Raw genomic sequence first — 25,254 nt, forward strand, 5'->3', positions numbered from 1 at the left:
AATTAACCTCAAATATTTATGTAGCAACCAGAGGGTCCACTTTTAATAATTGTTCAAATGTTCAACCAGCTTCCTGTCAGGTTTCATGCTATACAAGCTTGAAATAACTTGCACATCAGAAAGTGGCATGTGCAACCCCAGTAAAGTTTAAAAAAAAACGCACAACACGTAACCTTTCTTTAAAAATATTTATTGTCAGTTCATGAAACTCAAATGGCTTGGCTGATGCTGTGTAGTATGTGTGTGTACCTGGCTAACAGGGTTCAGTGTGTGAACTTGCAGCCTGCAGAGACCTGTCCTCACCATTAGGGGTCAGTGTGGAACTGGTTCTTCCCCCCTCAGACAGCTTGTCCTCTGTTCCAGCTCTAAATGCTTTCCCACTGCACAAGAAGTCCAAACTGAGCATAGTTTGAATAGATGTGGTATAAAACAGCATCAGGATCAGTTCCATATTACTGTTGCCTTTGTTGTTGTTTTCTAGCATTACTGTAGCACATGGACCAGTGTGACTCTGATGGTTTAATAGAAATAGGAAGAGAAGAGAAACTCTGTAGTTCTGTGACAGAAAAATCCATCTGAACATCTTTCCAGTTTATAATTAACAAGCTTTTAAAAATACTTTTTACCAACTTGAAAAATAGTGTTCCTTTCGTTCTCTTCATATGTGTTTGCAAGAAGTTAAAAAATGGCCTTCTCCAAGACCGGTCCTCTCCATTGTTCTGTCTTGTGTGTGTCTATTGTGACACAAGTTCAAATAGCTCAGGAATTAAGGCCTATATTACAGTGGACAAGCATTTTAGTTCTCGTTGCAGAGCCAAACAGCTGCACCTCAAGCCACGTAATTTACATTGACCAATTTCACCCAAAGACAACACGTCTGTGTTTTGTTTTCCTACAGATCTAATTTCTTCAGCCATGAATAAGAAATGTTGTCAAAACATCTTGCAGTGGAAAAGTGGCCGGTGAGGAGCAAGACAGTCTTGGCTTCCTGCTGTCAGGCTGACGATCATCTGTAAGCCTCCTTCACTATATGTCCCCCCATCGTGATTAGCAGTGATTACTAGCCTGTTAGGTTGTTTTAGATCTTGCATGTAATCTGCAGGTCTACGGCGTCTGGAAGCACTTCAGCAGACACACACAAGCCTAGTGTTCAAACCTGGACTGAGACAGGCGCTCAGGAGAGACTGCACAGCCCTCTAAGAAAGACAGGTTTCTTCTCTCATTCTTGGCATAACTGTCCAGTTCAAATTAGACACGACTGGACTTGTGATTGTAGTGGATTAAGCACCAGATACTGTATACATTCTTGACCGTGTATAGTGACGATGACAGGAATCGTAAAACACAAGCCGAAAAAGTCAAATAACCCCTCCACAGATAAAATAAACACCGCTCTGAGCTGATAACATACAGTCTGGTCTAAGCATTTCAATGTTGTGAATTAGCTACTGTAATAGCCTAACGTTTGACATGATGTAAACACAGAAAAGTATATAATTTTTTTTTTTTTTTTACAATAAGCCAGAATGACAGTGAAGTAAGTGAACTCCCATATGCCCCACAATGCAATTTAGTAAAACAAACAAACAAACAAAGGTTATTGTACATATTTACAATAGGAGCCTTTTTTTGTCTCGCATTCATGAGCCACTGCAGTGACTCTTGGGAATATGGTAAGAAATACACAACTCAAAACAAAATACACAAGCATTCAGACCACAATAGCAACTCGCAATTCTCCTTTCTCGAAACTCAATTGTTCCCAAATGTGAGAAAGAAACTTTTATTTTTCACATTCTAAAACTTGTTCACAAGGTCTTTCTCTGGACTTTTTCCTCCTTGCTCAGTCACTTTCCTATTAATTGGACACCCTGGGGGGTATTTTAAGACTTAATGCACTGTCTTCCATAGGGTGGCAAAGCTCCAAGTATGTGTTGGTAAATGTTTCACAGAGCAGGGCTGACATCAACTGTTGGAGGACAGACAATGAATGTGCTTACATACACAAAATGTACTCTGATATTACTGGGCAGACTCAAATATTTATTTTAGGACCTGGCATTTGTAAATGCCACATCTTGTTTACAATAACAGGGATAAACGTGAATATGACGGCTGAAACGAGCTGATATTAATGGGATACTGGCCCACGTAAACATCTTACTGGTTGGGATCAGTTACCTCTTTTTCCTGGTCCTATTAAGAACATTTAAAACTCATTCTCTGGACTATCATCTGTTTTGGAAAAGCTGTCGCCATTAGTAACGGTAACCAATAGAAACCGATGAACTCTTGATCACTATACAGAAAATTCAGCGTTAACGTGTTGGAAATACCAGCGTCTTTCACTGTTTTATAGAAAATGATTATTAACGTTAACTTATTAGAGGGACAATATGAGCCGCAATGACTTGAAACTTCACATAAAATTACACAGCAGCATGACACACCGTGTGAGATCTGTGTTAACCAATGGCCTTCATTGTGGTTTGAACTTAAAGCTGCATTAGTCAACCTCTTTCCATCAACTTCTTTTGGCTCACTGTTTGTTTGTTTTTATGGCAGCTTTACTGTGTAGTTCAGTCTCAGTGCCGTCAGCAAACTGCTAAATAAACCCACTTCACGCTTCCAGCTTGGCACCAAAAACCAGACGGAGAAAATGGTCACCGGGCTAGTGACCATAGTGGAGCAGCTAATGAGCCAGATATGTTTCCCAGGAGTTGGTGGAAACCAAAGCAGAGCTAAAAGGAACGTGAATATTAGACTTGGGATTGGAAGGCAACCTTTTGCTAACATGTTAGCCATAATAGTTTTATTCCAGGGTTGTGTGTCTCTAGTTTTGGAGTGTATCTCCTAAGCTTTAATGTGTTTTTGATATGTTCATACTGCCACATGCATGTAAACACATAGACATGTTTCATCTGCTGGGTGCTACAGTGTAAAGTATACTGCTAGGATTGTGAAGATTGGACATGACAGTCAAAGTGCTCTTTCACCTTTTGTTATTACCAATAGCTGCTTTAAGTTTTCTAATTCTCACAAGTCTCACATCTGTTACAATTTGCTTTTCAATGTTTTTTTAACTATAATTTATTTTCAACTCTGGTATTTAGTGAACAAAAAACATCACACATCAGATTTTGTTTAACAAACATCTGACAAACATCTTGAGCCGAATTGTTAATGCTAAAAAGTTCTTTACAGTGCAAGGGGATTGATGCAGCTAATTCTGCGCTGATAAATTAGACTTTGATCACAGTCTACTTCTAATGCATGCGGTTCACTTAATATTGCATGTTCACATACAACATGACACATTTGTTTGAACTGGTCTTCATCGCCATAGTTTGTTTGTATCAAGGCAATCTTTGTACTGAATGTGACTCAATGTAAGCTCCTCTTTAGCGGGCTGCCACTGCCTGCATGCTACTATATGTAACAGGGGACATGTATGTTTAATTTTCTAACCACTGAATGCGGCAGACGGATCACACGGGGAAATGTGGTAACATGAACATACTCGTTCTTCCAGTGGTGAGCCGGTCTTCTCTTTACAAATATATTCTCATTCTTACCTAGACCTCTTCAGTCGCTTCAGGAGAAAAACAACACGTACAAACAGATAAAATGTCAAACATAGGGAGGAGAAAGTGCAAATATTTTGGCGCTGCTTCATTTTCTTTTCTTGTTTTTCTGTTCATTTTTTTTTTTTTTTTTTTTTTTTTTTTTTTTTTTTTCTAAACTTAGGAACTTCTTAATTTTTCTGCTCCATCTTTCTCTTTCCTGTCAGCAAGCGTACAGATGCCTTCCCTCTGTGCCCTCTGCTCTCGTCTCAGCTTCTGGATCCTTCTCTTCTCACACCAGACGACCTACTGGGAGCAGAAGGACGGGCAGACGAGGGCGGGAAGGAGAGAGAAAAGGAAAAGAAAACGTATTCACACGTCAGTTTCAGTGTCCAGGCCACACATGTGCTGTTGCATGAGCTAACTTGGACAGACCAGCACAAGCACACTTTAAATAATGTATGTAAAATCTAATATACATAGTTTAAGAAATATAATTTTCTTAAAACCATTATTAGAGATGGATGTTGCGCTCATGGGGAAAGCAGATCCGTCCTCATCGCACCAGAATCATTTTCCGCAGTGAAACAATAAAATAAACTCCAGTCCAGACTGAAGTTTACCTAAAAACCAAAAATAAATAATTGTACTCTTCACTCACTAAAACTGTAACACAGCAATTCTGCTCCTTACTGTGTTGATATAACTACTTTAAATGCAATGTGAAGCAACGGGGATGACAGTGAATAATTAGAAATAGTAAATGTTTCAGTTAAATTACGAATTTATTGTTCTTTTATTAATTCAGTAAAAGAACAATAAAATCAGTGGTTACCTCCTAAAGATTGACTGCTCCACCACCAGACGATCCACATGCACCGCCACATGTGCTGATGTTAGGTTACAACATGGCTATAACTCTACAGGTCTCTGAAGCTGTGTGTTGTGTTGCACTCGTGCTGAAACTGCACGGGACAGTCGGTCAGTGTGCAGCACAAGAGATTGACTGCTCGCTCATCAATGGACCAGTGGGTGAGAGGGGCAGGCGGCGGGGAGGGAGCGAGAGAATGAAAGAAAGAAGGAAGGAAAGGCCTGGGAGAAGAAGAGATGGGTAAAGAGCTTAGATTGCTTACAGATGGCTGTGAGAGGGGAGCAGAGGTCCAGAGCACTGTGAGAGTCCAGGGTGTGTGTGTGTGTCTGTGTGTGTGTCTGTGTGTGTAAGTTTGTATGCACCTCTGTATTTTTCATGTGCATGGTAAAGAAAGTGTCTGAGCATGTATACATGTGTATGTGTGTGCAGTATCTCAGTCGATTTGCATTTCCTGTGTTTATTAGTTTGTCTTTGCAAGCTTGTGTATATGCTGTATGTGTGTGTCTCTACCAGCCTGTGTGTGTGCGCGTGTGCGTGTGTGTGTGTGAGAGAGTGCAGCAGTCGGTGGGGGTGGGGATATGCAGGTGCGGTCCATGTCAGTGCTGGTTATGTTAGCCATGAAATAGAAGTCCAGCTGATTTCACTACACGCTCTGGAAGCTTCTGTAGTCTGAGGCTAAAACATCTACTCCAGAGTCGAGTGCTCTCCTCAAACTCTAAAGCATCACAATCTCCCCACAGCTCCATAAATCACTGGCTACGTTCCACATGAGTCAGTTTACTGGTGAATGTTTTCACCTATACTTTAAGTGTTCAGCATGAAGCCGTGAATAAAATATTACAGCCACATATTTGTACTGTGACTGTTTGGATTCATTCAGGTGACTACTGTATTAGTCTGTTGCAAAAACACAACACTGAATCCACCTGCATCAACACAGTACAGAGCTTTCACATTATCTGCTATAAACACAAACATGTAAAACAGACCAGCCCCAGCCACAGGGGTTTGTTTGGCATGCACTGCATAAACCTACGACTGTGTGGACTTTAACTTTGACATTTTGTGTTAAGGTGACTGGAGGGCACGAGGTACAAGCTCTTGGCAGTGTCCAAAACATTTATCCCCTCGGAAGCCTGAGAATGCTCAACAGACTAAATGGTGATTTGCACATTAGGGTTTAGGCAGCTTTCATATACAAGTGGAGGTTTGGGTCTGATCATGGATGACGTTACAGTCTAACCTCTGCGGAACATAAAAGACTAATTTCATGTTATGATGTGAACAATATGGCAACCAGCTGGCCTAACTCCTAACATCGTTTTAGGATATGAAGAATCATTTTAATGTTGTAAATGGATTTTTAATCAGTGTCTGTAACTGTAGCACTTTGTATATTCAGTGTGATTTAGACGTCACAGCCCTGGCAGCGTTGGTTCTACCTGTTGAGCTGTGCAGTGCCACAGTATTTCGCGATGCCTCTTTCTAGTGAAGTCATGCTGCTCCTCTCTTTAGCTCAGATAAATGTCTCTGTTGTACCGAGCTGAGCTACAGTGGTGCTGATGAATCGGCTTTGCAATTACCAGGCTCCAGAGCAGCGAATGGTCCTCTCCCTCCTTTCCTCCCAGTCACTGAGGACACTGTCTGTGCCATTAACAACACAAAGCTCCCCGGCCTCTCCCTGGACACCTTGGCCCCACTTGTGATAAAGAGCTGAAAGCAGATCCCGTCTAGAAGTGAATCGGCTCGACTCACCTGGGACCGGCCAATAAAGACACTTGGCTCGGGAGCTGGGAATCATGGTATACCTGTACATGGTGGCGACTGGGGGGAGAGGACTTGGCTAACAGGAAAGATGCATATAAATTCACTGTGAAGGATTTCTGTAGCAAAATCACCAAAAATACAGGGAGTGACGGTGAGCAAAGCAATGCTTATCTAACTGTCACCGTCCTCTCTGTTGACCTCTGTTACCTTTAACAGTACAGTGTGTCGAGCTGATGTCACAGTAATTAAAACACAAGTGGTGTGGAGTAATTGCTGCTGGCTCTGAGAGGATAGGGCTCCGGGCTCTCTAATGGTCCTGCAGCCCCGGTGCCAGGCCTGCCTCATAATGCCCTCCTTTCATTCCCGCCTAATGACAGACACAGCCAGGACAAACAGGAGAGGAGACGAGAGGAGACGAGAGAGGAAGAGCGGAGAGGAGTTTGACATAAAACAGCAGACAGGACACTGAAAGCGTAAGGCCATGTGCACATCTGACTGCTCGTGTCGGAGCCGGCTGCAGCTACAGAGCAGTACAGGGAGATTCAGATGGTCTTTGTCAGGTGAAATAAGTCTCTAAATGACTTCAGTGACAGGATGGTAATATATTCATGTTCCTTCTCAGTCACTCCTACTTAATGATGTCAGATTGATATTTATATGATCATAAACTTACCATTATACTGGCTCATGGAGAAATGCTGCATGCTCCTGTCACTACCCTTAAACCACTGGACGCCATTTAACCACAGTCCCATTTCATTCATTACAAACTCTCCACTGTGCGATATATGAAAATACAGGATGTTCATCTCTAACAACAACAAAGCAGCAGCATCGTACCTGTGTCTCATTTGTAAGGCCTTGCTATCTCAAGTTGCCGATATATTTAAAAGCCTCAGCTGAGTTCAAAGTGAACAAACATGACACCAGATCACTGGATCAGTCTCGGCTTTTGAAGTTCCTCATACCAACTAAACTGGGGCAGGTCTCTCAGTCCTGGAATAAACTGAGACACGGCCTGAAGTCAGAGACGCTCATTCCTCTGAGGGATTATAAAGTCATGCTTACTGATATGTTTAATGTGATGTAATTGTATTGTGATGCAGGGTTTAGCATGTAAATTGTGTCATGAATAAAATTGCCTAAATAATTTTTATAACTGTCCATTTCTGACACAAAGTTTAAGAATAGGCGACAGTTGCAAACAGATGCAGAGGCTACAAACAGCACTGCCCATTATCATCTGTAATTCAGCCTCTATATAAAGGAATGGCTTTTAGTCCCTGTTGCTGTGACTGAAGTTGTGTATGCAGCACACACTGTTTGTTCCACCTAGTTATCAAATACACAACTACTCATGCTCAACAACAGCTGATGTTTTCTGCAACATAAACCCTTTGTCTAAAACCTCTGTAAGCAATCATAACAGATCCTCTAATATCTTATAATTGTGTGTGTCCGTGTTCGGTGTGTTTTTGTGTGTGCGAACATTCATACATGCACACCCACATGTGTTTGTACTTATTCAAAAGTGTGTTTACGTCTTTCTAAATAGAATTAAGACTTCTGAAGAGAACATCATGAACCCTGCTGCCAAAGCCCATCGCAGGAAGTTTAACGGTGAAACATTTTTTGTGTTTTTCTCGTCGCAGTGAACGAGACAAACTGCTGGAACCGTCTGAACCAGCAGACCTGCTTCTCAGCCGCGGCCTCGAAGGCTTTACAGAGAAAATCACCGCCCTGGGCTTCTGTTACATATCTCATCTGTAATGAGATTTCCAGTCTCTTCAGAGGATGGATGCCACCCTCTCCAGCACTTCAGAACTCACACAAGGTATTCAGATGTTTTCCTTCGCCGTTTCCAACGTGTCGAGAGTGAGGAGCCTCATACAGATGTGCTCCACGCTGCCCCACATGCTCTCACTATCCTTCACCTCAGAGCACGTACTGTAAACTGTAAATATGTCCAACAACACTCCAGTGACGGTCCAAAGCTGCGACAGAGCATGATAAGATTTAATGCCTGGCAAAGGCAGCTTGACTTAAAGGGATCCAGGCCATTAAGGATCAGCTAAGCATACCTGAACACAATGGCCGTCTATCTCTGTCAAGGCAGAACGCTGCCATATGTTCTCACAGACTCCTGCTTCTTTCTCGCAGGCTTTCTGTCTCTCTCCTTCTCTTTTTACATACCTCACTCTGTCCACCATCAGTGCCTGAGTGGCAGCATAAGGAGCCATATAAAGCTGTCAGGCCATTTAACTGTAGCTCTTAAGCATGAAGGTGAGAGATTCAGTGACTACAGGGAAAACAACCGGCCGAGGCTCCTTCTCTGCTCCTCCAATACCCGAGCTGTTTATCCTGGCAGCCCTGCCCAGGGTCCGAGAGACCTGACGTTATGCCCGCTCTGAGCCACTGTTCTCCAGGCACAGCGGGGCAGCGCCAGGGTAAACACATGACCTCAGCGCTTTGTGGCGCTGAACCAGCCGAGTGGCCAGAGTCAACAGCATCAATGGGACCAATAATCGCTCAATGGGGGGAATCCCGACAGATTGAAAAAAAAAAGAGATTAGGATGAGGAGGAGACAGACTGAAAAAGAGTGAGATGGACTAACAGACAGAAAGACAGTAGAATAGTATTCTTTTTATTGTCACTTAAATGTTTTAGTAATTTTTCAAGCAAAAATGCCAAAAATTCTCTGATCTCAGCTCAGTGTGAATATTTGCTGCTTGTCTTTGTCACATATGATAGAAAACTAAATATCTTTGGGTTTTAGATGTTGGTCGGATAAAAATAAATATCTGATGATGAAACCTTGGACTTAAACAATTTATAATGGACATTTTTCCACAATTTTCTGACTACAAGTCATGTTAAGAGTTGGCTTTATGGCCACTCACCGGAGACAAAATCTGACTCGTATTGAGCCGCTGACATGACAACGAACACACACCACACTCTTGACAAAAGTGCACATGCACACAGGCACCACCAGCACAAAGAGCTCAACCCTGAAGTGTGCTTTGCTTTGCGTGTAAAACGATTGCTGCTTTGCCAACGAGCCGAAACTGCCCCAAACTAACTAATTTCACCAAAGTGCTGGTTAATGGGTTACGCATTGAGCCAACTACAGCAGCACCCAAAGCCAGAGGCGTGGTTAGTGGAAGCATATTAGTTTGCCTTACTGAACAAATTTGTCCCTTGCCTTGTCCCTTGGCTGCCGCTTGTTGTTGAGCTACCTGCAACAGAGAGAAAACAAAGACGACTGAAGGTAACGGAGGCAGATGTTTTTGTTTTTTAGGTCACTAAAGAAAAAATATGAAAGTACTTTTGCAGTAACTATATCAGAATATTTCAAAAAATAACAATTCAAAAAATGATTTGGGTCATAACATTTAACACTTATGACTGTGACTCTCATTTTGAGTTTGTTTCATGACTTCTGGCCTTTTTCTAACCAGGTAAAACCTTATTTCAAAACCTCTAAAGATGAGTGTCAGTGAGAACATCCCTTTTCTCTGTGCTGGATGATATGTGGATTGTAGCTGGCAGCAGCCTCTCCCTGTAAGCTGCTTTGACAGTTGTTACTGATCTATATTAGGGCCAGTCTGTAAACTCATGATGAGTAGTTACAGTTTTGCGGCCCAGACAGTGTCTAGGATCCACGACTACATTAGTCTTGTCTAAATATTCATCAGTGAGTGCTGAGTGGAGCAGTGCACCTTATTTAGACTGCCAACACATCTGTTTGTCACATGCAGCACACTTACTTCATCCTCTGACTGAGACAGACTTTTTTTTTTTTTTAAACTTTGACACGATGAAAAGATTAGTAAAAATCTAATGTAAGAGTAAATGGAAATGTCATCTTATAACAAACAAGGACCATTTTTATTCTTGTACATCCTAAATTCGGCATTTCTGAATGAACTCATTCTAGTTTTGAAGCCTCTCCACTGGTTCAAGATTTACTCGATCTGAACCATTAGAGGAGCAGATCAACTGTAGAAAGTGAGTGTTGTGTGTCTGACTGGCTGTATGCAGAGTTTCCCAGCTGGACTGAGGTTCATACCAAGGTCATGACCCTACTCCATGACCCCGCCAACCCAGCTTCCCTCTTCCTGCCTTACCCTCCTTGCTGACGCCCAGACAGCCCTTCAGCTCCTGCAGAGAAATGGCCCTGTCCTTATTCAGGTCACAGTAGTCGATGAACTTGCGGGAGCATTTCTTGGGTTTGGCTTTCTTCTTCAGGTACTTCTTGAAAGGTTTTAGTTCCTTCTTGTTTATGTCATGGCTGCCGTTGTTATCCAACTGGGCAAAGTACCAGTGCACCACCCGCTCCTCTAAAGTGTGACTGGGGTCAGGCTCGACAAACCTGATGAAGGTCAGAGGAGCAGATGGGAGAAAAAAAAACATGGATGTAACAAACCCAGAAAAACTGAGATAAAGGGAAAAGTCATTTACAGACAGTGACACCTTTTAACCATTAGTCATACAATTACACAGAACATTTCAATATAAACCAGGCCAGAATAAACTGGAAACACAGAGGAGCTTCACATAAATACTGTAAAGATCACATGTTGAAGTTTATCTGAGAGGCTGATAAACACTTCTTAACTCTGCGTGAGACCCTGCCGTTTGATACGTGATCACATCCCCTTCTCACTCAAAAACAGTGCTCCATTTTGTTGCTGATAATGAAATGAAATCACAACATCCAATGCAAAAGAGATGTAACTCTGGTTCCTTCAGGCACTTTTGTTTCCTTGTTTTATTGCAGCTTAGCTTGCAATAGAATTATTTTAAATCAAATTTCTCCTTCGCTTCGCAGAACGAATTCACCTTTTCAGGCGGTGACTAGCTCAGTCTACATCAACATATTCCATGATATGGACAGCTGTACTCCAAAATACCTTTCAGTCCCATCTGTGTATACGGTTCTAGCATTGATGGAGAGGGAACACTAAAGCCTGTCAGGGTCTGTGCCAAAATCTGTGCATTGCATGTCAGAGAGAAAATATTAGCATGCAATTTGAGAAAAACCAGAAAAGGTGGAAGTTTTCCATGAATAATCAGCCATGAGGTATCTTGCTCACGTACAGTAGAGTAGAGTCCTGACACCACTTACCTCCCACCACCAGAGGGGGCTGGTGAGTTTATAGCTTGCACCATGTCTGTGGTGAGGGCATCTAATAAGCTTGTAATGAATTCCACTTTTTTCCCCTCCGGGCAGCCTGGCACAAATCAGAGACAAAAATACACCAGAATTACCTTCCACAACTAATTTGAGTCATTATGGCGGAGTGAAGCTGAAGAGCCTCCACAGCGTCGGCTGCACTCAACCAGTATGACAGATGTCAAACAGAAAACAGCTGTGAAAGGAAGCATGCGAACCACGTCCAAAGCTCGGCGACAAACCTGCTGTATGTGTTAAATGCTCATCGTTACTGATGAATTATTATGGATGTATTTTCAGCAGAGGTGAAATACACAGTTTGGCTGTTTTGGAAGACTTGAGAAAAACAGAGCTGAGGCACATGGCGAGAGGTGGAACAGAAGTGTGCGGTGATGAGAGAGCTTTGTTGAGCAGTGCAGACCTGTTAACTTTTATGACACAATTCTGAACACCTTGGGTAGCTCTTTTTAATTGCCCAGATGTATGGTTTTAATAGCACGCTAAACCAGTGCAAATTTTTCCCTCCTAATTGTGTCTCTTAAAGGGAAACTTCAAACGCAGCTGCATAGTAAACTAATCTTCTCATTCTGTCTTTTCTTTTTTTTTTTTTTTCAGTCTCTCCCTCTTTCTCTCAGGCTCTCTGAGTCAATCCCCTCCTCCTCTTCCTCTCAGCGTTTGTGGCCTCCTCGTCCCCTGCTCTGTTCACTTCTTTTCATTCCTTTTGTGCTGGCTCGGGACGTTCTGTGGGAGGTGATCCGCTGCCCTGCCAGGTGAATCCAATTAGCATTTCGTACGACATGACAAGCTCGGAGAAGCACCGCCTTGCTGTGCCTTAATCCAAGTGTTAAATTGGGGTGTTATGAAGCGCAAACCGTTATGTTGTATGGAGCCTATGTGGCAAGGTGTGAAGGGCGCAGTGTGGTGCAGGACCGCTGGCAGTGTCGAACAGGCTCTGAGCCATTTAGATTTGATCCAAAGACTTGAAAACACATTAAAGCTGCGCCAAACAAGTTAAAAGTACACACATCTTATCAAGTGCAGACAGACAGAGGGTTTATAGTAACGAAGGAATTCCCATTATGCCTAAATTGAGATTCCTAAATCACTGGCTACCAAGTTATTTGGCTGGTAACTCCTCAAAGCAATATTCACCTGCAGCACCTTGTCACAATTTGCATGTCTATAAACTGTGAGAAGTTCAAAGAAAAAGGCTCTTAAAAGGTAAAACACTGACAAGAAAAAGAAAAAGCAAAGATTAGAGGAAACTGAGAAAAAACATAGTTTTGTGCAGGAATCTTTTTCCCTCAGAACAATCTCTGTCAGATTGAGAGCCTCAAGATTTGCTTAAATGTCCCACAAAAATTCAGCAAGTTCAGACTTTTCCACCTACAGAAAGTGATGTGCAGCAGTGAGTAAGAACTCTGGCCAGATGACGCTTGGTTTAAACTGATCACAGAGCAGCTGGTTTAGTCAACATTAAATCCTCTGCAAATGTGGATGAGTCAGAGTTTGTAGACACATACCATCCGCTGAAATTAGCAGGTGACAAAATATACATCACTCCGACTCTTAATATTCCATAGATGGGGAAAATATAAGGTGAGCTTTAGTGTGTGGTCCAGTTTACTGTTACTACATTACAAAAATGCTGGTTGCTAAATTTATTTCCAGCTGCCGCTCGACCACTGCGCAGAGTTCAGCTTCAAGCATAAAAAATGATCTTTAAAGCAGCAATAAAATCCGAGCCTGTATTTCAGTCCTGGTCTTTTACAGTGTTCTGTCAGGACAGTGCCTAAATGTTAAATTATTAGACGATAGACTAGATAAAACCAAACTATTCTCAATGGTTTTTAAATATCAAGGAACAAAATGCAGTTCACTGAACTAGACGTGAACGGATCCCGGCCTTTGGTCTCAGGGGAAGAGCTCTTGTCTGCTCCTGCTCACAGAGGTGGTATTGTGGCATTTTGTGTACAGTGAGATTGAACCTGTTGCTGCATGCTGTTAACAGACTGCCCTCTCCAACATTCTTCTCTCCTCCTGCCTGGATGTGAAATGCCGTGCTTTGTTGTGGCGGTTCAGAACATCCGTCTACAGTACATAAAAATATCTCCACTCAGCAACCCGCAGTCTCCATCACCCCCAGCAGCCCCCCACACCCTCACCGCCGCACCCCGCAACACTCACACCTTCCATAAAACATGCCACACATCTGCTGCACAGTCAGGAGTCATGCTTGACTCTGTAAACTCACCAGATGGGGAATTAAATAAGAGTTACAATGCAACCTTAAATGATGGGGAAACAGAGGGGCAACAAAAGTAAGTGAGCAGTAACAAGGGCAGAGGAGTATGAGCCGAGGTTACGACCTCCAGGTTAGAGGAGAGTCTCTGATCTTTGCTGTCGGGGAATCAAACACCTCAAAGTGCGGCTTGGTCGACTGTTAATCAGAGCGATATCTGGTCAGGTAACATAAAGCTGGAGATAGAAATGTCCCAGGGCCAAGGAGTTGTCATACTACATAAGTTTGTGTGGTTACAAGTTCCATTTTTTTTTTTTTAAACATCCCATTCATGACCAGCACACCCACTGTGGATGCTAACAGTGTTTAGGATAAAGTTGGCAGCTCTGTCCCACTCAGTACTGAGAAGTTCACACTCCAGGTTTCAGGTTATTCGAGATAGCACTACGTTCGCCAAACACATCGGACAGTCTGTATCCTAAAAGTAAAAAACTGTGAAACATAGTTTGAAAATGCAAACAAACAAGCACGACCTTAACTGCTGAATGGTTTATCCAAGTATGTGGAAGCTGTGATTATCCACTGATGAGCTTGCAGACTTTTTTGTCTGGGTAAATGTAGCCAACATGTGCATATTTAAAACCCCTCTAGTGGGTTGAGAGTTTGAAACACTGAAGTCGAGTTCAACCAACCCACAGAGCTAATGTTAGCAGAATCTGCCGCCTGCCTTTGACCCACTGTAACAAAAACTACTTGAAAGTTAGAGTTACCTTTGTAACCAAATTTGGTTTACAATGATGAAAGCTTGACAGACATAGCAACAGTAATTACAGGGGTGGGGGTTAGCAAAATAACTTGAATGTTTTAAGGTTTTATTATTAATATCCTTGAGTATTTTAGCCTCTTCATTTGTTATCTAATAATCATTGTTAAAAGGCCATCGATTGAATCCAAGAAAGTTTCTAAAATCCCAAACTGAAAAGTGGATTTAACCTGTCAGGTCTCTGCCCTGGAAGGGATCCTCTGTGTCTGAGACGCGAGATCGTGCAGCACTGTCGCACTCCGGCTTCTGGTACCTGTTACACAGAGACGAGAGGACAGCAGGAACATGGCTGCATGAGACAGAAACAGAAGGAGGAAACAATAAACCTGTCGTTTAAGGAGCTACTAGTCCACAGTGAAAAATTTGGTTCAATGATAGAAAATAAAAGGAAATTAAACACAGTCTGTAACCGAACACTCTACAAAACAAAAGATTTTCCTGGTTTCCTTCCAGCCCTAAAAATAATCTGAGGTGGAGTTTAAGACTAGGAAATGTTACTGGTGCTGGAGAAATACTGTACTTATTATACCATCGAGACCTTTGTGATCACATGCAACCGGCTTAATCTGCAACCTGTTGCTCTTTGGTTTTAATCTGCATGTCCACTGTCGCTCTGGAAAGAATTATTGACAGTGATTAATCTTTCTTTTTATTAACACTTAATAAATAAATTTGATTTGACGTGCACAAAGCTTTGTTTCAGAGCCATAACAAACTGTTCGGCATTATGCGTGGCATGACTCGTTTTCTCCTGGCTATTGTATCAGTGCTGCTTGGAAAATTGAGCATGTGTGTCTCATTTGGCTTTTTTTTTTTTTTTTTTTTTTTCAAAGTAAAATCAACGTGTCATTTCTTTTTTCACAGTCTGCATGGCCACTGATCCAAGATGGGATGTCTGATGCATGACTCTGCACATTGCCGTCCAGGGGAAGGAAATTGGGATGAATGACATAAGGTCTGGTCCAAAATGCAGTAAATTCTAAAGTGGAGAAATATTCGCCTCAGAGTTGTCACTCAATAGATCTAAAATGCAGATGATAATTTAATCTGAAAGATTTACTTCTATGCATGTGGTTTATTTTATTTTTATGGACTGTCAATCGTTTTGAGTTGGCTTTTAAAAAAAAAAAAAGATATCGTATCCATTAGATACTAAATTATATCTCTCCAAGAAACACAACCTGTGTTATCCTAACTGCAAAAACCAAGGCATTTTTTTCTGATTTGAAGAAAGTCTGAACCTCATCCTGTAAAACATAAACCCTCTTGTGGAGAGAGAAGGATGATAACTCCTTCAGGAACAAAACCAGTTCATCAGTTTACCAGTGTGTGCTTCATTTTTCAAATCAATCTCTCTCTCTCTTTGTCTAGAGCTGTGATTCATGTCGTAGATACAAATCATAAAAACCTTTTTAAACAACCAAAACACGAGCAATGCGCATCATTAATTTAACCTTTTCTATGTTGCCTCATCTCCGTCCCTCTGACACACAGCTCTTGCAAAAACCCATTGTGTCTTTCCCCTTTCCCCGAAGACAATATAAACAGTAGCAACTGCACTGAAAACAAATGTCATACCAAATGCTGATTGTTTATGGCAAGCTAAATGATATTCCCATCAGGGCTTGAAGCATCTTTTTTTTTGGCCAAATAAACTGGCAACAGCAGCGTGGATCCACAGTTTCCTCGAGAAGTTTAACGTCAGTGTTGTTCTGTTGGTTGATTGGTCAGTCCACCACCTTGTTCCAGATCGAAATACAACAGCAACTATTTGATGGAGCGCCATTAAATTTGTTAGAGACATTCATGTTTCCCAAAGGATGAATCGTACTGACTTTAGTGAGTCTTTGACTTTTTCTAGCGCCGCCACGAGGTTCACGTTTGTGGTTTTGTTTTGCACTTTGTGTTTAGTGCTAAATAATTAGCATGCTAACACATTCAAATAAGGTGGTGAACATGGTAAACATTATACCTGCTTAACTTTAGGTGTTAGCATTATCATTTTGGGCATCTTAGCGTGCTGACGTTAGCATTTAGATTGAAACAACATGGCCAGACACCTCACAACAAGCTACTGTATGTACAGTATGTTGTAACAGCACTTCTCATTAATAGTATGGAGCCTGGCTGGAGCTTCCAAGTGTGTGTTTCCCAGCTCTGGTACCAACAAAGCTGAACAGACGGTATGTTTTTGTGCCTATGTTCTGCTGCCAGGATATCAGATAATCATGCCCACTTTGGCAGATAAATGAAGTAGACATTTAATTAGATAAAGAAAGAAGCTGAGTGTATTTTCCAGCGGACATCTGACTATCACAGTAGCAACCAACAGCAAGGACTAGAAGATACAAAACTTAGTGCTACTACAATAAAAAACAGAGATAAGAGTTAATTGCCAATTCTTATAACTATCTCACCTGGTGGAGGTTCCAGGAATGGGCCGCCCCGTGTCCACCAGAACACACCAGCAGTAGCCTGTGGACTGGTGGCACTGGACCGGTTTGTAAAGGCCTCCGGGTCCACAGTCGGGGATGAAAATGGCCTCACGAGGGTTCTGCCGATCCTCGTCCAGGGCGCTCTGTCTCTCCTGGTCACAAGAGGGAACTTTCTCTAAAACCATGAGAAACACACTCAATACAGAGAGACACGATGTGGACACACAGAAAAACATTAAGCATCTGTCACATGGTTATTGGTGACGGTGTAGGACATTTATCGTCGTTTCAAAATGTATATATAATGCCATGCTTCTGTGTGTTGTGCTTGGTATATGTCACTATTTGGAGGCAAGTTGTCCTGCACTGCAGTTTCCTGTCAATCAACCACTTTCAATTGGGACTGGCCAGCTACCAGCTGATAGATGATGCCATCTCTGCAGACCAGCTGTTGTATGTGTGGGACCTGCTGTCTGACGTTGTTGTGTCGATGTCAGAAGAGTTACCCTACACACTCTACATCCTGGCACTGTATGTGGATAGAGTGGCAGCAGAGTTATGTAGGATTGAGTTGTGACCAGGATTATAACGTAACTGCTTCATCTCACGGGCGTATGCAGCTGGATGTCAGGCATCGCTCATCTGTGATATATGACCACATACAACCACCTGTTTTCAAGTGGCAGAAGTTCAATACTGAGATCGTCATGTGATGACAACTGAGCCGTCTCAGGAAAACATCTGCTGATGACGGTGAGATGCGGATAAAACAAATAAGTGGATCTTCATTTAAGGCTTTTTGGGAAATCAGTTTGTGATTGCATCATCCAAGTTGTTTGGGTTCCAAGTACTTGGCTTCAATAATTCCCTTCAGAAACTCCCTGCTGCTGTACGTCCACCTTCCTATGAAGTCTATGGATCCACCACATGTAGGGTGTAAACAAACGAAGCACACCAAGCTGTATCGACTAATCTGTACCCAGAGACATGTTGGACTGGTCCTGTTTCATGCTGTGTGACTTCAGCTTGAAGGACTGTTGCCGTAAAACCCTCACCAGGAATTCTTTTCCCACCATGATGTCTCATATTTATCTGTTCAACAACAGCCACTCGGCCCCTTGAGAGATGCTCCTGCAGCACCTTGTCCCACCACACTGTATTTACTTTCACATCCATTTAGTCCATTGCTCACTCTTGAGCCAAGTACAACAGAGCTGCATGCAAAGCGCGTTACCATGGCGATGAAGTGTGCTTTTACCACTCCTGATCCATTTCTCATTTTACATTCAAGTGCGCTATGAAGCATTAAGCTACAATAACAGGGTCACACTAACCGTTTGGAGGGTTTTCTACGGGGTGGTGACATGTGGTATTTTCACATTGTGGAGCTTATTAGTGCCACAGCGGTGCCGGTAGTCTCAGCTCACACAGTTCCAGTAACCAAAGCATAATTAGAACAATACGGCACAGTCACTGTCTGGTTCAAGTCACCATCAGGAAAGGAAGCTTGTGAAATTCAATATGGAACTTCTCCTCTTGTACAGAATTTCGAGCATATTCTCAACCCCGGGACAAAGATGGATGAAGTACTCACATCCTTTACACAGAGCTGCTCCAGTCAACATTTTTATATCAACAATAAATCAAATGACTGTGATGTGAGAGGGTTCGCTTGTAGTGACAATCCCACTGAGAATCATCAACAGACTCTGCAGTTCCCCTCCGCTCTGCTGAGACTTTGTGTGTTTTCCGTCGTTGTTTTGGTTTGACAGCCCACAACTTTACTGTTTTGGTTCAGTCTCATCGCTCTCATCAACCTCGTTTCCAGATGCAGCGAGCAGCTGTTTTTAGGAAACCAAACCACAGCAGTAAATGGCAGATGGACAAAGTTAGCAACTAGCTGGGAAAGCAAGTAGAACATTTATCAGCTAAAGAGAAAAATGTTTTTCTCAGGACTCTGTAGAAAACAAAACAGAGCAAAAAAGGAGAACGAGCATTGGACTTACATTCACAACTGTGTGACTAGTTTCCTGACACATTCGGCGTTAAAGCGTTGTGAGGTGGCAATATGATAATGTTGTGTCTGTAGCTTTCTGCACTGCCCTGAAGTGGCCCACAAAGTCAGGGAATGCAGGTTTAACTAGGAATACAACAAGTTACGGTACATGTTGAACAACAAAGAGTAAATCTGCATCTTACTTTGCTTTTGTCAAAACGAACACACCCAGGCATTAGCAGTTCACAGCTCAGGAGAAGTGATGAGCAGCAGGTTGAGCAGCGGGCCTGAGGCCTGGCTGAGGAGGGTGGGGTGTGTGTGTGTGTGTGCGCGTGTGTGTGTGTGTGTGTGTGTGTGTGTGTGTGTATGTTGGGTGGGGGGGTGTTCATGTTTCCTGAGCATAGCTGCCAACACAAAACTAAACGTGTCCTCGCACCAGTGAACTTTTTCTTCTGTGAAGACTCACACTCAAGTGTTCTTAGCGCTGCTCCGTGGCTCGGGTCCCCGCCAAGGTTTCTTCACATCCAAATTATTTAGCACTGTTTATTATACAGAGGTTATACTGGCGCCAGGAGCTAGGATTCCCAAAAGAAAATTGTTTTTATACATATAAATGGAAAAAGGCTGGACGCTTGCAATGTAATCCTCTGTTTTGTGTGGATTTGAAATTCAATCTACAACTTCTTTGCCTCCCCTGGATATCTGCATTTCTGCTCTATTTATTTTTTGTTTTTGTTTCTTTTTCAATTTAATTTTTCTTCCTCTGGCAAGAGCTGAATGATGAGAAACACAAACCCTCAGCAAACAAATATTGTCCTGAAAAAACACACACACACACACACACACACACACACACACACACACACACACACACACACACACACACACACACACACACAGGTCAGGAACAGTTGTAACAATTTGCTCGTTGTTGTGCTGATTTTCTTTAGGCCCAGCCGATAATGGACGAAATGCGACCGTCTGCAGTATCTTTGATGAGAACAGTCCTGCCCCGTTTTATGCCTTTCAGTTTGGCCCTTGTCCTCCAGGCTCCAGGCCAAGTGAAAGTATTTTCAAATCCTCTCCTACTTACTTTATTTCTAAGTTTCTCTTTTCCTTCATTTATCATTCGACCTCCATCTCTCAGTCAATCCCTTCCTCCCACCTCTATAAGCCTCTCATTCTTTCCCTTTCCCTCTCTCTCTCTCTCTAACTGCCTCTCTCCATCCTAATACCTCCCTCCCACCCCCCACCCACCCAGCGCTCTCTCTCTCCTCTTCACTTCATCCCAATGGTTTTCAGCTGTGGAGTAATCACTGCAATATTGTCTCTAGCAAGCCTCCTCTGCAGTTAAAATAGCGGAAATGTCAGTAATAGGGGAACTCTGTGTGGAGGTATGTAGGTGCATGTGTTTGTCTTTATGACTGAGGGTGCAACAAAACCAGAGAGATGATGGAGGGTTCACCCCTAAAATGGATATGTCATTTTTGACACATCATTCATCAGTGTGTTTGGTTACTGTTGTCGCTTATTGTGCTGAAAAGTAAAACACAAGTGCAGGTTCCCTCAAATGAGACACAAAGATGTGATTAAAAGAAACAAAAAACTCCTTTTAAGCTGCAGACTCTCATACAGACTCATGCTCTCTCTGACACGATCGCATTATATTCTTTCAACATTTTGTGTCTCTGTTGTTTGGCCTCGCCACAAGGGAGGAGTGGTGGTTAGCGAGTTTCTGGTTCTCTACACTTTTATAAATGAAATGCACGACAGATCGCCCCCCCCTCCTCGCAACACTGGAACAACAGCACGTCACAGTCTGGCAACAAAGCATCTGTGTGAAAAATGGACTTTGCATTGCTCTGCCTAAGCAAACAGGTTTCACTAACACAATCTCCGCATCACCTTAAATCATAATTATGGGGTATCCAGAGACAGAGAGCCAGTAAATGAATAATGAAGTTTATGTGCACACAGGAGGGCTACTTTGTGAGCACTCAGGTTTTCCAGCATGCAGGGAGAGAAAGACAGAGAGGAGGTGTAATATTGAGCACTTGTTGCACCAAATCTCTCGCAAAGGGAAGAAGAAAGAAAGCAAACTCTGTATCGTGATCTCTCCACTTGACTGCTTGCAATTACAGACTCTCTGGATTCAGGCAAAAACAAACTCACACACAAGTGATGGAAGAAGTATTCAAGTCCTTTACTTTAGTAGATTCCATGCAACAAGCAGAAGTCCTGCATTTAAATGTTACTTAAACTTAATTTTACAATTATGGAAAAAACTATGTGGGAGGGGTTTCTGTGATGAACCTACAGAGAGTTGTCGCCTGAATCTGCAGATCCCCTCAGCTGTACGGAGCTGTATAACAACTTAGCACTTAGCTGTCCGGCAAATACCTTAACTCAGGTGGTGGAGACCAAACACAGAGCTCAAACAGAGTGAATGTTTATTTTAATTTATATTCACTAAATGGCAAGAAACATGACTCCGACCATGTCGCTGTGTAACTGCTAAAGAAAAGCGGATGATACTGTATCAATGTGTTCAGTTTCTTTCTGCTTCCCCCAAGTGGCCAAAACATCAGTTGGTGCAGTGAAAGAATAAATGTGAAATCATTTTTATTATGATTAACCTGACAGTTATTTTTTTAATTGATTGTTTTGTCTATAAAATGTGAAAAAAAAGTGACCAACAGTTCAAAACCTAACAATTCAGTTTTCTATCATTTACAGAAAAGCAGCAAATTCTCACATTTCAGAAGCTGCAACTAAAATGTTTCTGCTCAAAAAGTGACTGAAATGATCGATGTTGATCGTTTTTTCAGCCCTAAACGGTTGACGACTGACTAATACTTTTAGCTCTCTTTGACTATATCAATGAATGAAGTATCAGAAGTAAAAGTACTGGCTGTGAAGAAGGGTTGGGTCACGTGACTGTGGATGTAAAATGTGAATCTGTAGAGTTAGCTACAGCTGTCTCGTCAACGTAGAGACGTGCAATATTTCTTTCTGAAAACAAAGACAAGGTCTGCCCAAAGGAAAAGAACCCGAACCTCAGAGTTGTACCCAAGTACAGTACAGTTGTGACACGCACAGATAAACACACTTTTCATGTACATATACGTGTTCAGACGCACAGAAACGGACATACAAACGCACGTCCGCAAACAGACCTACACACACATACATACTGTTTGCAATCATATACAGATGCACTGGCAGACACACACACACACTCACACACACACAGTCATGTCTCAAATGTGATGACCCCTCTCTGTTGGCCTTGTCGCTTTGTCCTTTGATGACACCGGATGCTAATTGGAAACAGGAAGCTGGCCTTTCCACAGACGTTTCAAAGAGCTGTCACAGCGAATCTCTCTCAGCTCAAACACAATCCAAGACGCTGCTCTGACCACAGTTTCCCCTGCCACATCACCATCACTCAAAAGAAACCTTATATTACAATCAACTGTTTGTGTGCTCTATTGTGTGGGAGTCTAGCCCGTAAATAAGTAAGAGCATGAGCTGAATCTGAAACAGTGAAAAGACAGTGACATAGCATGCACACAGTAACATTTATTTATTCTAAATATTAATACGCCGATCGACACCAAAGCAAAAATGCACAATTTGAGACTATACACACACACACACACACACACACACTCACTCACTCACTCACTCACTCACAACCCCCACCACATTCACTCCTTGACTTGTTGCAGCAGTGTCAAAGGCGTCCAGCTGCCCAGAGGGTAGTGAACATGTTGAGGCGTAATTGAAAAGGAGACAGAGAAAGCTAAACAAATTACACCAAAGGGAAGAAACCAAGAAACATAATCCTGGCAGCGCGGGCCTGTCCTCAAACTGGAAATGTTTCACATTTCCATCTCAAAACTGGTGGCTTTGAAACCCGGGTAACACCGGAGACGAGTTGATGTACGCTTTATTTAGGGTCCAGGCTTCTTCAGATCAATGTGTGGCTCATAACTGCGTCCTGAGAACAGAGCAGTGGTGCTATTTGAGGAGGTGGTTACACTGGGAGGAGAAGGCGGCGTATCTGGTATATTCAAGGACACGATCCCTCGCTGGCTTTAGTTTGATATGGCACTGTGTTGATAGCGCACTACATCACATTAATTAGGAACATCCCTCGGCTGAATATATGAGTGTCAGAATAAGGAGGCGTTTCTTTCTCTCACCTTGCTTCTTGGAAGTGGAGCTGTTCTGCTTGGCCAGCTGTTTTATCCACAGCGTTGGAGCCGTTATCTCTGCAGTGGTGGGAGGACAGAGGAGAGATCAATAGCTTTCACACGTTACTTCAGCTCGTCAGCTGCGCCGACACCACCAGCAGTTGCATATTTCAGACACAATTTGTACAGCCAAGCTTTGCCCACAAAACCAAAATTAAAAGTCCATCCAGGATCCCATTAGTTCCAAAAAATATCAAATATGTCATCTAGTATTTTTGACATCTGGACTTTTCCATTTGATGTAATGCTGCGTTTTTTAAGAAATAGCTTATTGGGTTTCAGTATTAAATTCGTGAAATACTGTAGCTTCACTAAAGTCTTGGAAGACGTTGCGGATCTAAAGCCTAAAAGTACACAAAGCAGAAACTGTGAGCCAGCTTTTAAATCATGACGGTCAGCATAAATTCACTGCATTGACCTTAGCTAACGAAGTGACCATATTACCACTGTGTCACAGGTGGAGAAGTAGTTAGAGGAGACTTACCGTCACCCTCAGGGGGGACATGAGTCTCCATGGTGGGTGTGGGCTTGGAGCCATCATCTGGGTTAAGGGTGAGAAAGAAACGGAAAGAGACTACCATTATTGAGGTTAATACAATCTACTCTCCAGAACTGTTGAATGGTTGGGATTTGCACATGGCCCGGCCAAGACAGATAGAAAAACAGGCAGAGAGACAGATTGAATAATACAAAAACAGAGGACGACCACCCACGTGTGGCTCTGCATCTCTCACACACACATGCACACACACACACACACACACACATGCACGCACACACACACACACACACACACATGCACGCACACATACACACACACGCACGCACACACACACACATACACACGCACACACACATGCACACATCAATAAATCAACTTCTCACTCTGACATTCTTACAGTAACATCACAGTCGTACTGCAAACACACACATCTACGCACATACACTCATATGAGGAGACGACCTATGACGCCCCCCCCCCCTGCACTGATGGCGATGATGATGATGACGACGGTTTCCAGAGGATAATTTGACATGACTTTGACAGTGGTGTGACCGCTGCTCTAACGCCTCGGTCCATGAGAAGGATATCTCAAGATGTCCAGATGAATATTAATGACACTCTAAAGATTGAATTATAGTATTTTTAGCCCCCCCCCCCCCCGCGTTAATGCAGGATTTAACGACCCCTTGGCCTTCCTCATCTTCAGGATGAACTGTTCCTAGTATATGAATAATGGTGGCACTAACAAGTGTTCTGGCTGTACCTGTTAATACAGTGTTTCTCGGTTGTATTTCGCCACTTACGAACCCACGCGACAAACTGTAAAACCGGCAGTGGATCACTATGAAGTCTCTAAAGTTTGGTCTCGTTTCTCAGCTGCAGACTGGATCAATATTCTTCTGTCATCCTCAGTTTTCTCAGCCACTGCTGGCGAAAAACATTTCATCATTAAGAAGAACGAGTCATTTACGCAACGTTTAGAAGTGAAGTGAAATTTAGTGTGAACTGGCACAAAGATAAAAGTTATAATGATGTTATCACAGACCACAGTAAATAGTAAAGTCCCACTGTGTTGTCCGTGTCTCGCCTGCTACGATATTATGTGATAGGAGAATAGAACTGATTACACTCTTAGACTCACTACTGTTTATCCCAGTGTAAAATAAACACAGCTATTCATAGCAGCGGTGAATTGCTCTTTACTAAACGGTGGATGAACTGTAATGGATCGTATGTAATGCTGTGGGTTTGAGCTACCTGGAATACTCACCCGTGTGCAGTTTAGTCGCATCTGGAAAATCCCTTTGGAAATAATTCAGTCAAAAGCAAACCACAGAAAAAAAAACTTTGATTGGAGTCATTCTACAAACACTTCATTCTACAAGCACTAAAGTAAGTCCTTAAATCAGACGACATGTCAGTATGTTGGAACACTCGGGGTCAAACTGACCTGAGCTGGTCAAACTGTAAATGAAATACAATAGTTACTCGGCTCGTCTCAGACAAGTGCAACCCCGGCTCAAACACTAGTCAGAAATACCAGCGTTCCTGCAACTTCCTGCTTCTTCCTGAGCTCGTTAAACAACCTGTAGTTTACAGTGTTTCTGGATTAC

At 42.6% G+C, this 25,254-nt stretch overlaps 1 protein-coding gene across 6 annotated transcripts in view; it reads right to left on the reverse strand.

Annotated features, from left to right (window-relative positions):
• Positions 1 to 3,752: 3,752 nt before the first annotated feature.
• The window catches only part of smoc1 (SPARC related modular calcium binding 1), a 44,674-nt gene continuing 23,172 nt past the window's right edge, over positions 3,753 to 25,254 (reverse strand). For 2 of the 6 annotated variants that reach the window (XM_022766083.1, XM_022766081.1), the window contains 8 exons: positions 23,621 to 23,677; positions 23,086 to 23,154; positions 16,864 to 17,056; positions 14,617 to 14,699; positions 11,334 to 11,439; positions 10,333 to 10,577; positions 9,408 to 9,441; positions 3,753 to 3,872 (listed from right to left, as the gene is read on the reverse strand). In XM_022766083.1, coding sequence (XP_022621804.1) covers positions 3,833 to 3,872; positions 9,408 to 9,441; positions 10,333 to 10,577; positions 11,334 to 11,439; positions 14,617 to 14,699; positions 16,864 to 17,056; positions 23,086 to 23,154; positions 23,621 to 23,677 — 827 coding nt within the window. In that variant the 3' untranslated portion in view covers positions 3,753 to 3,832. Of the gene's footprint in view, positions 3,873 to 9,387; positions 9,442 to 10,332; positions 10,578 to 11,333; positions 11,440 to 14,616; positions 14,700 to 16,863; positions 17,057 to 23,085; positions 23,155 to 23,620; positions 23,711 to 25,254 lie in introns of all 6 variants that reach the window. The other 4 variants (XM_022766082.1, XM_022766078.1, XM_022766080.1 and 1 more) reach the window with 3 other exon arrangements.

The sequence above is a fragment of the Seriola dumerili genome, unplaced genomic scaffold, assembly GCF_002260705.1.
Source record: "Seriola dumerili isolate Sdu_G_001 unplaced genomic scaffold, Sdu_1.0 BDQW01000811.1, whole genome shotgun sequence".
In the NCBI taxonomy this organism is placed as follows: domain Eukaryota; kingdom Metazoa; phylum Chordata; class Actinopteri; order Carangiformes; family Carangidae; genus Seriola; species Seriola dumerili.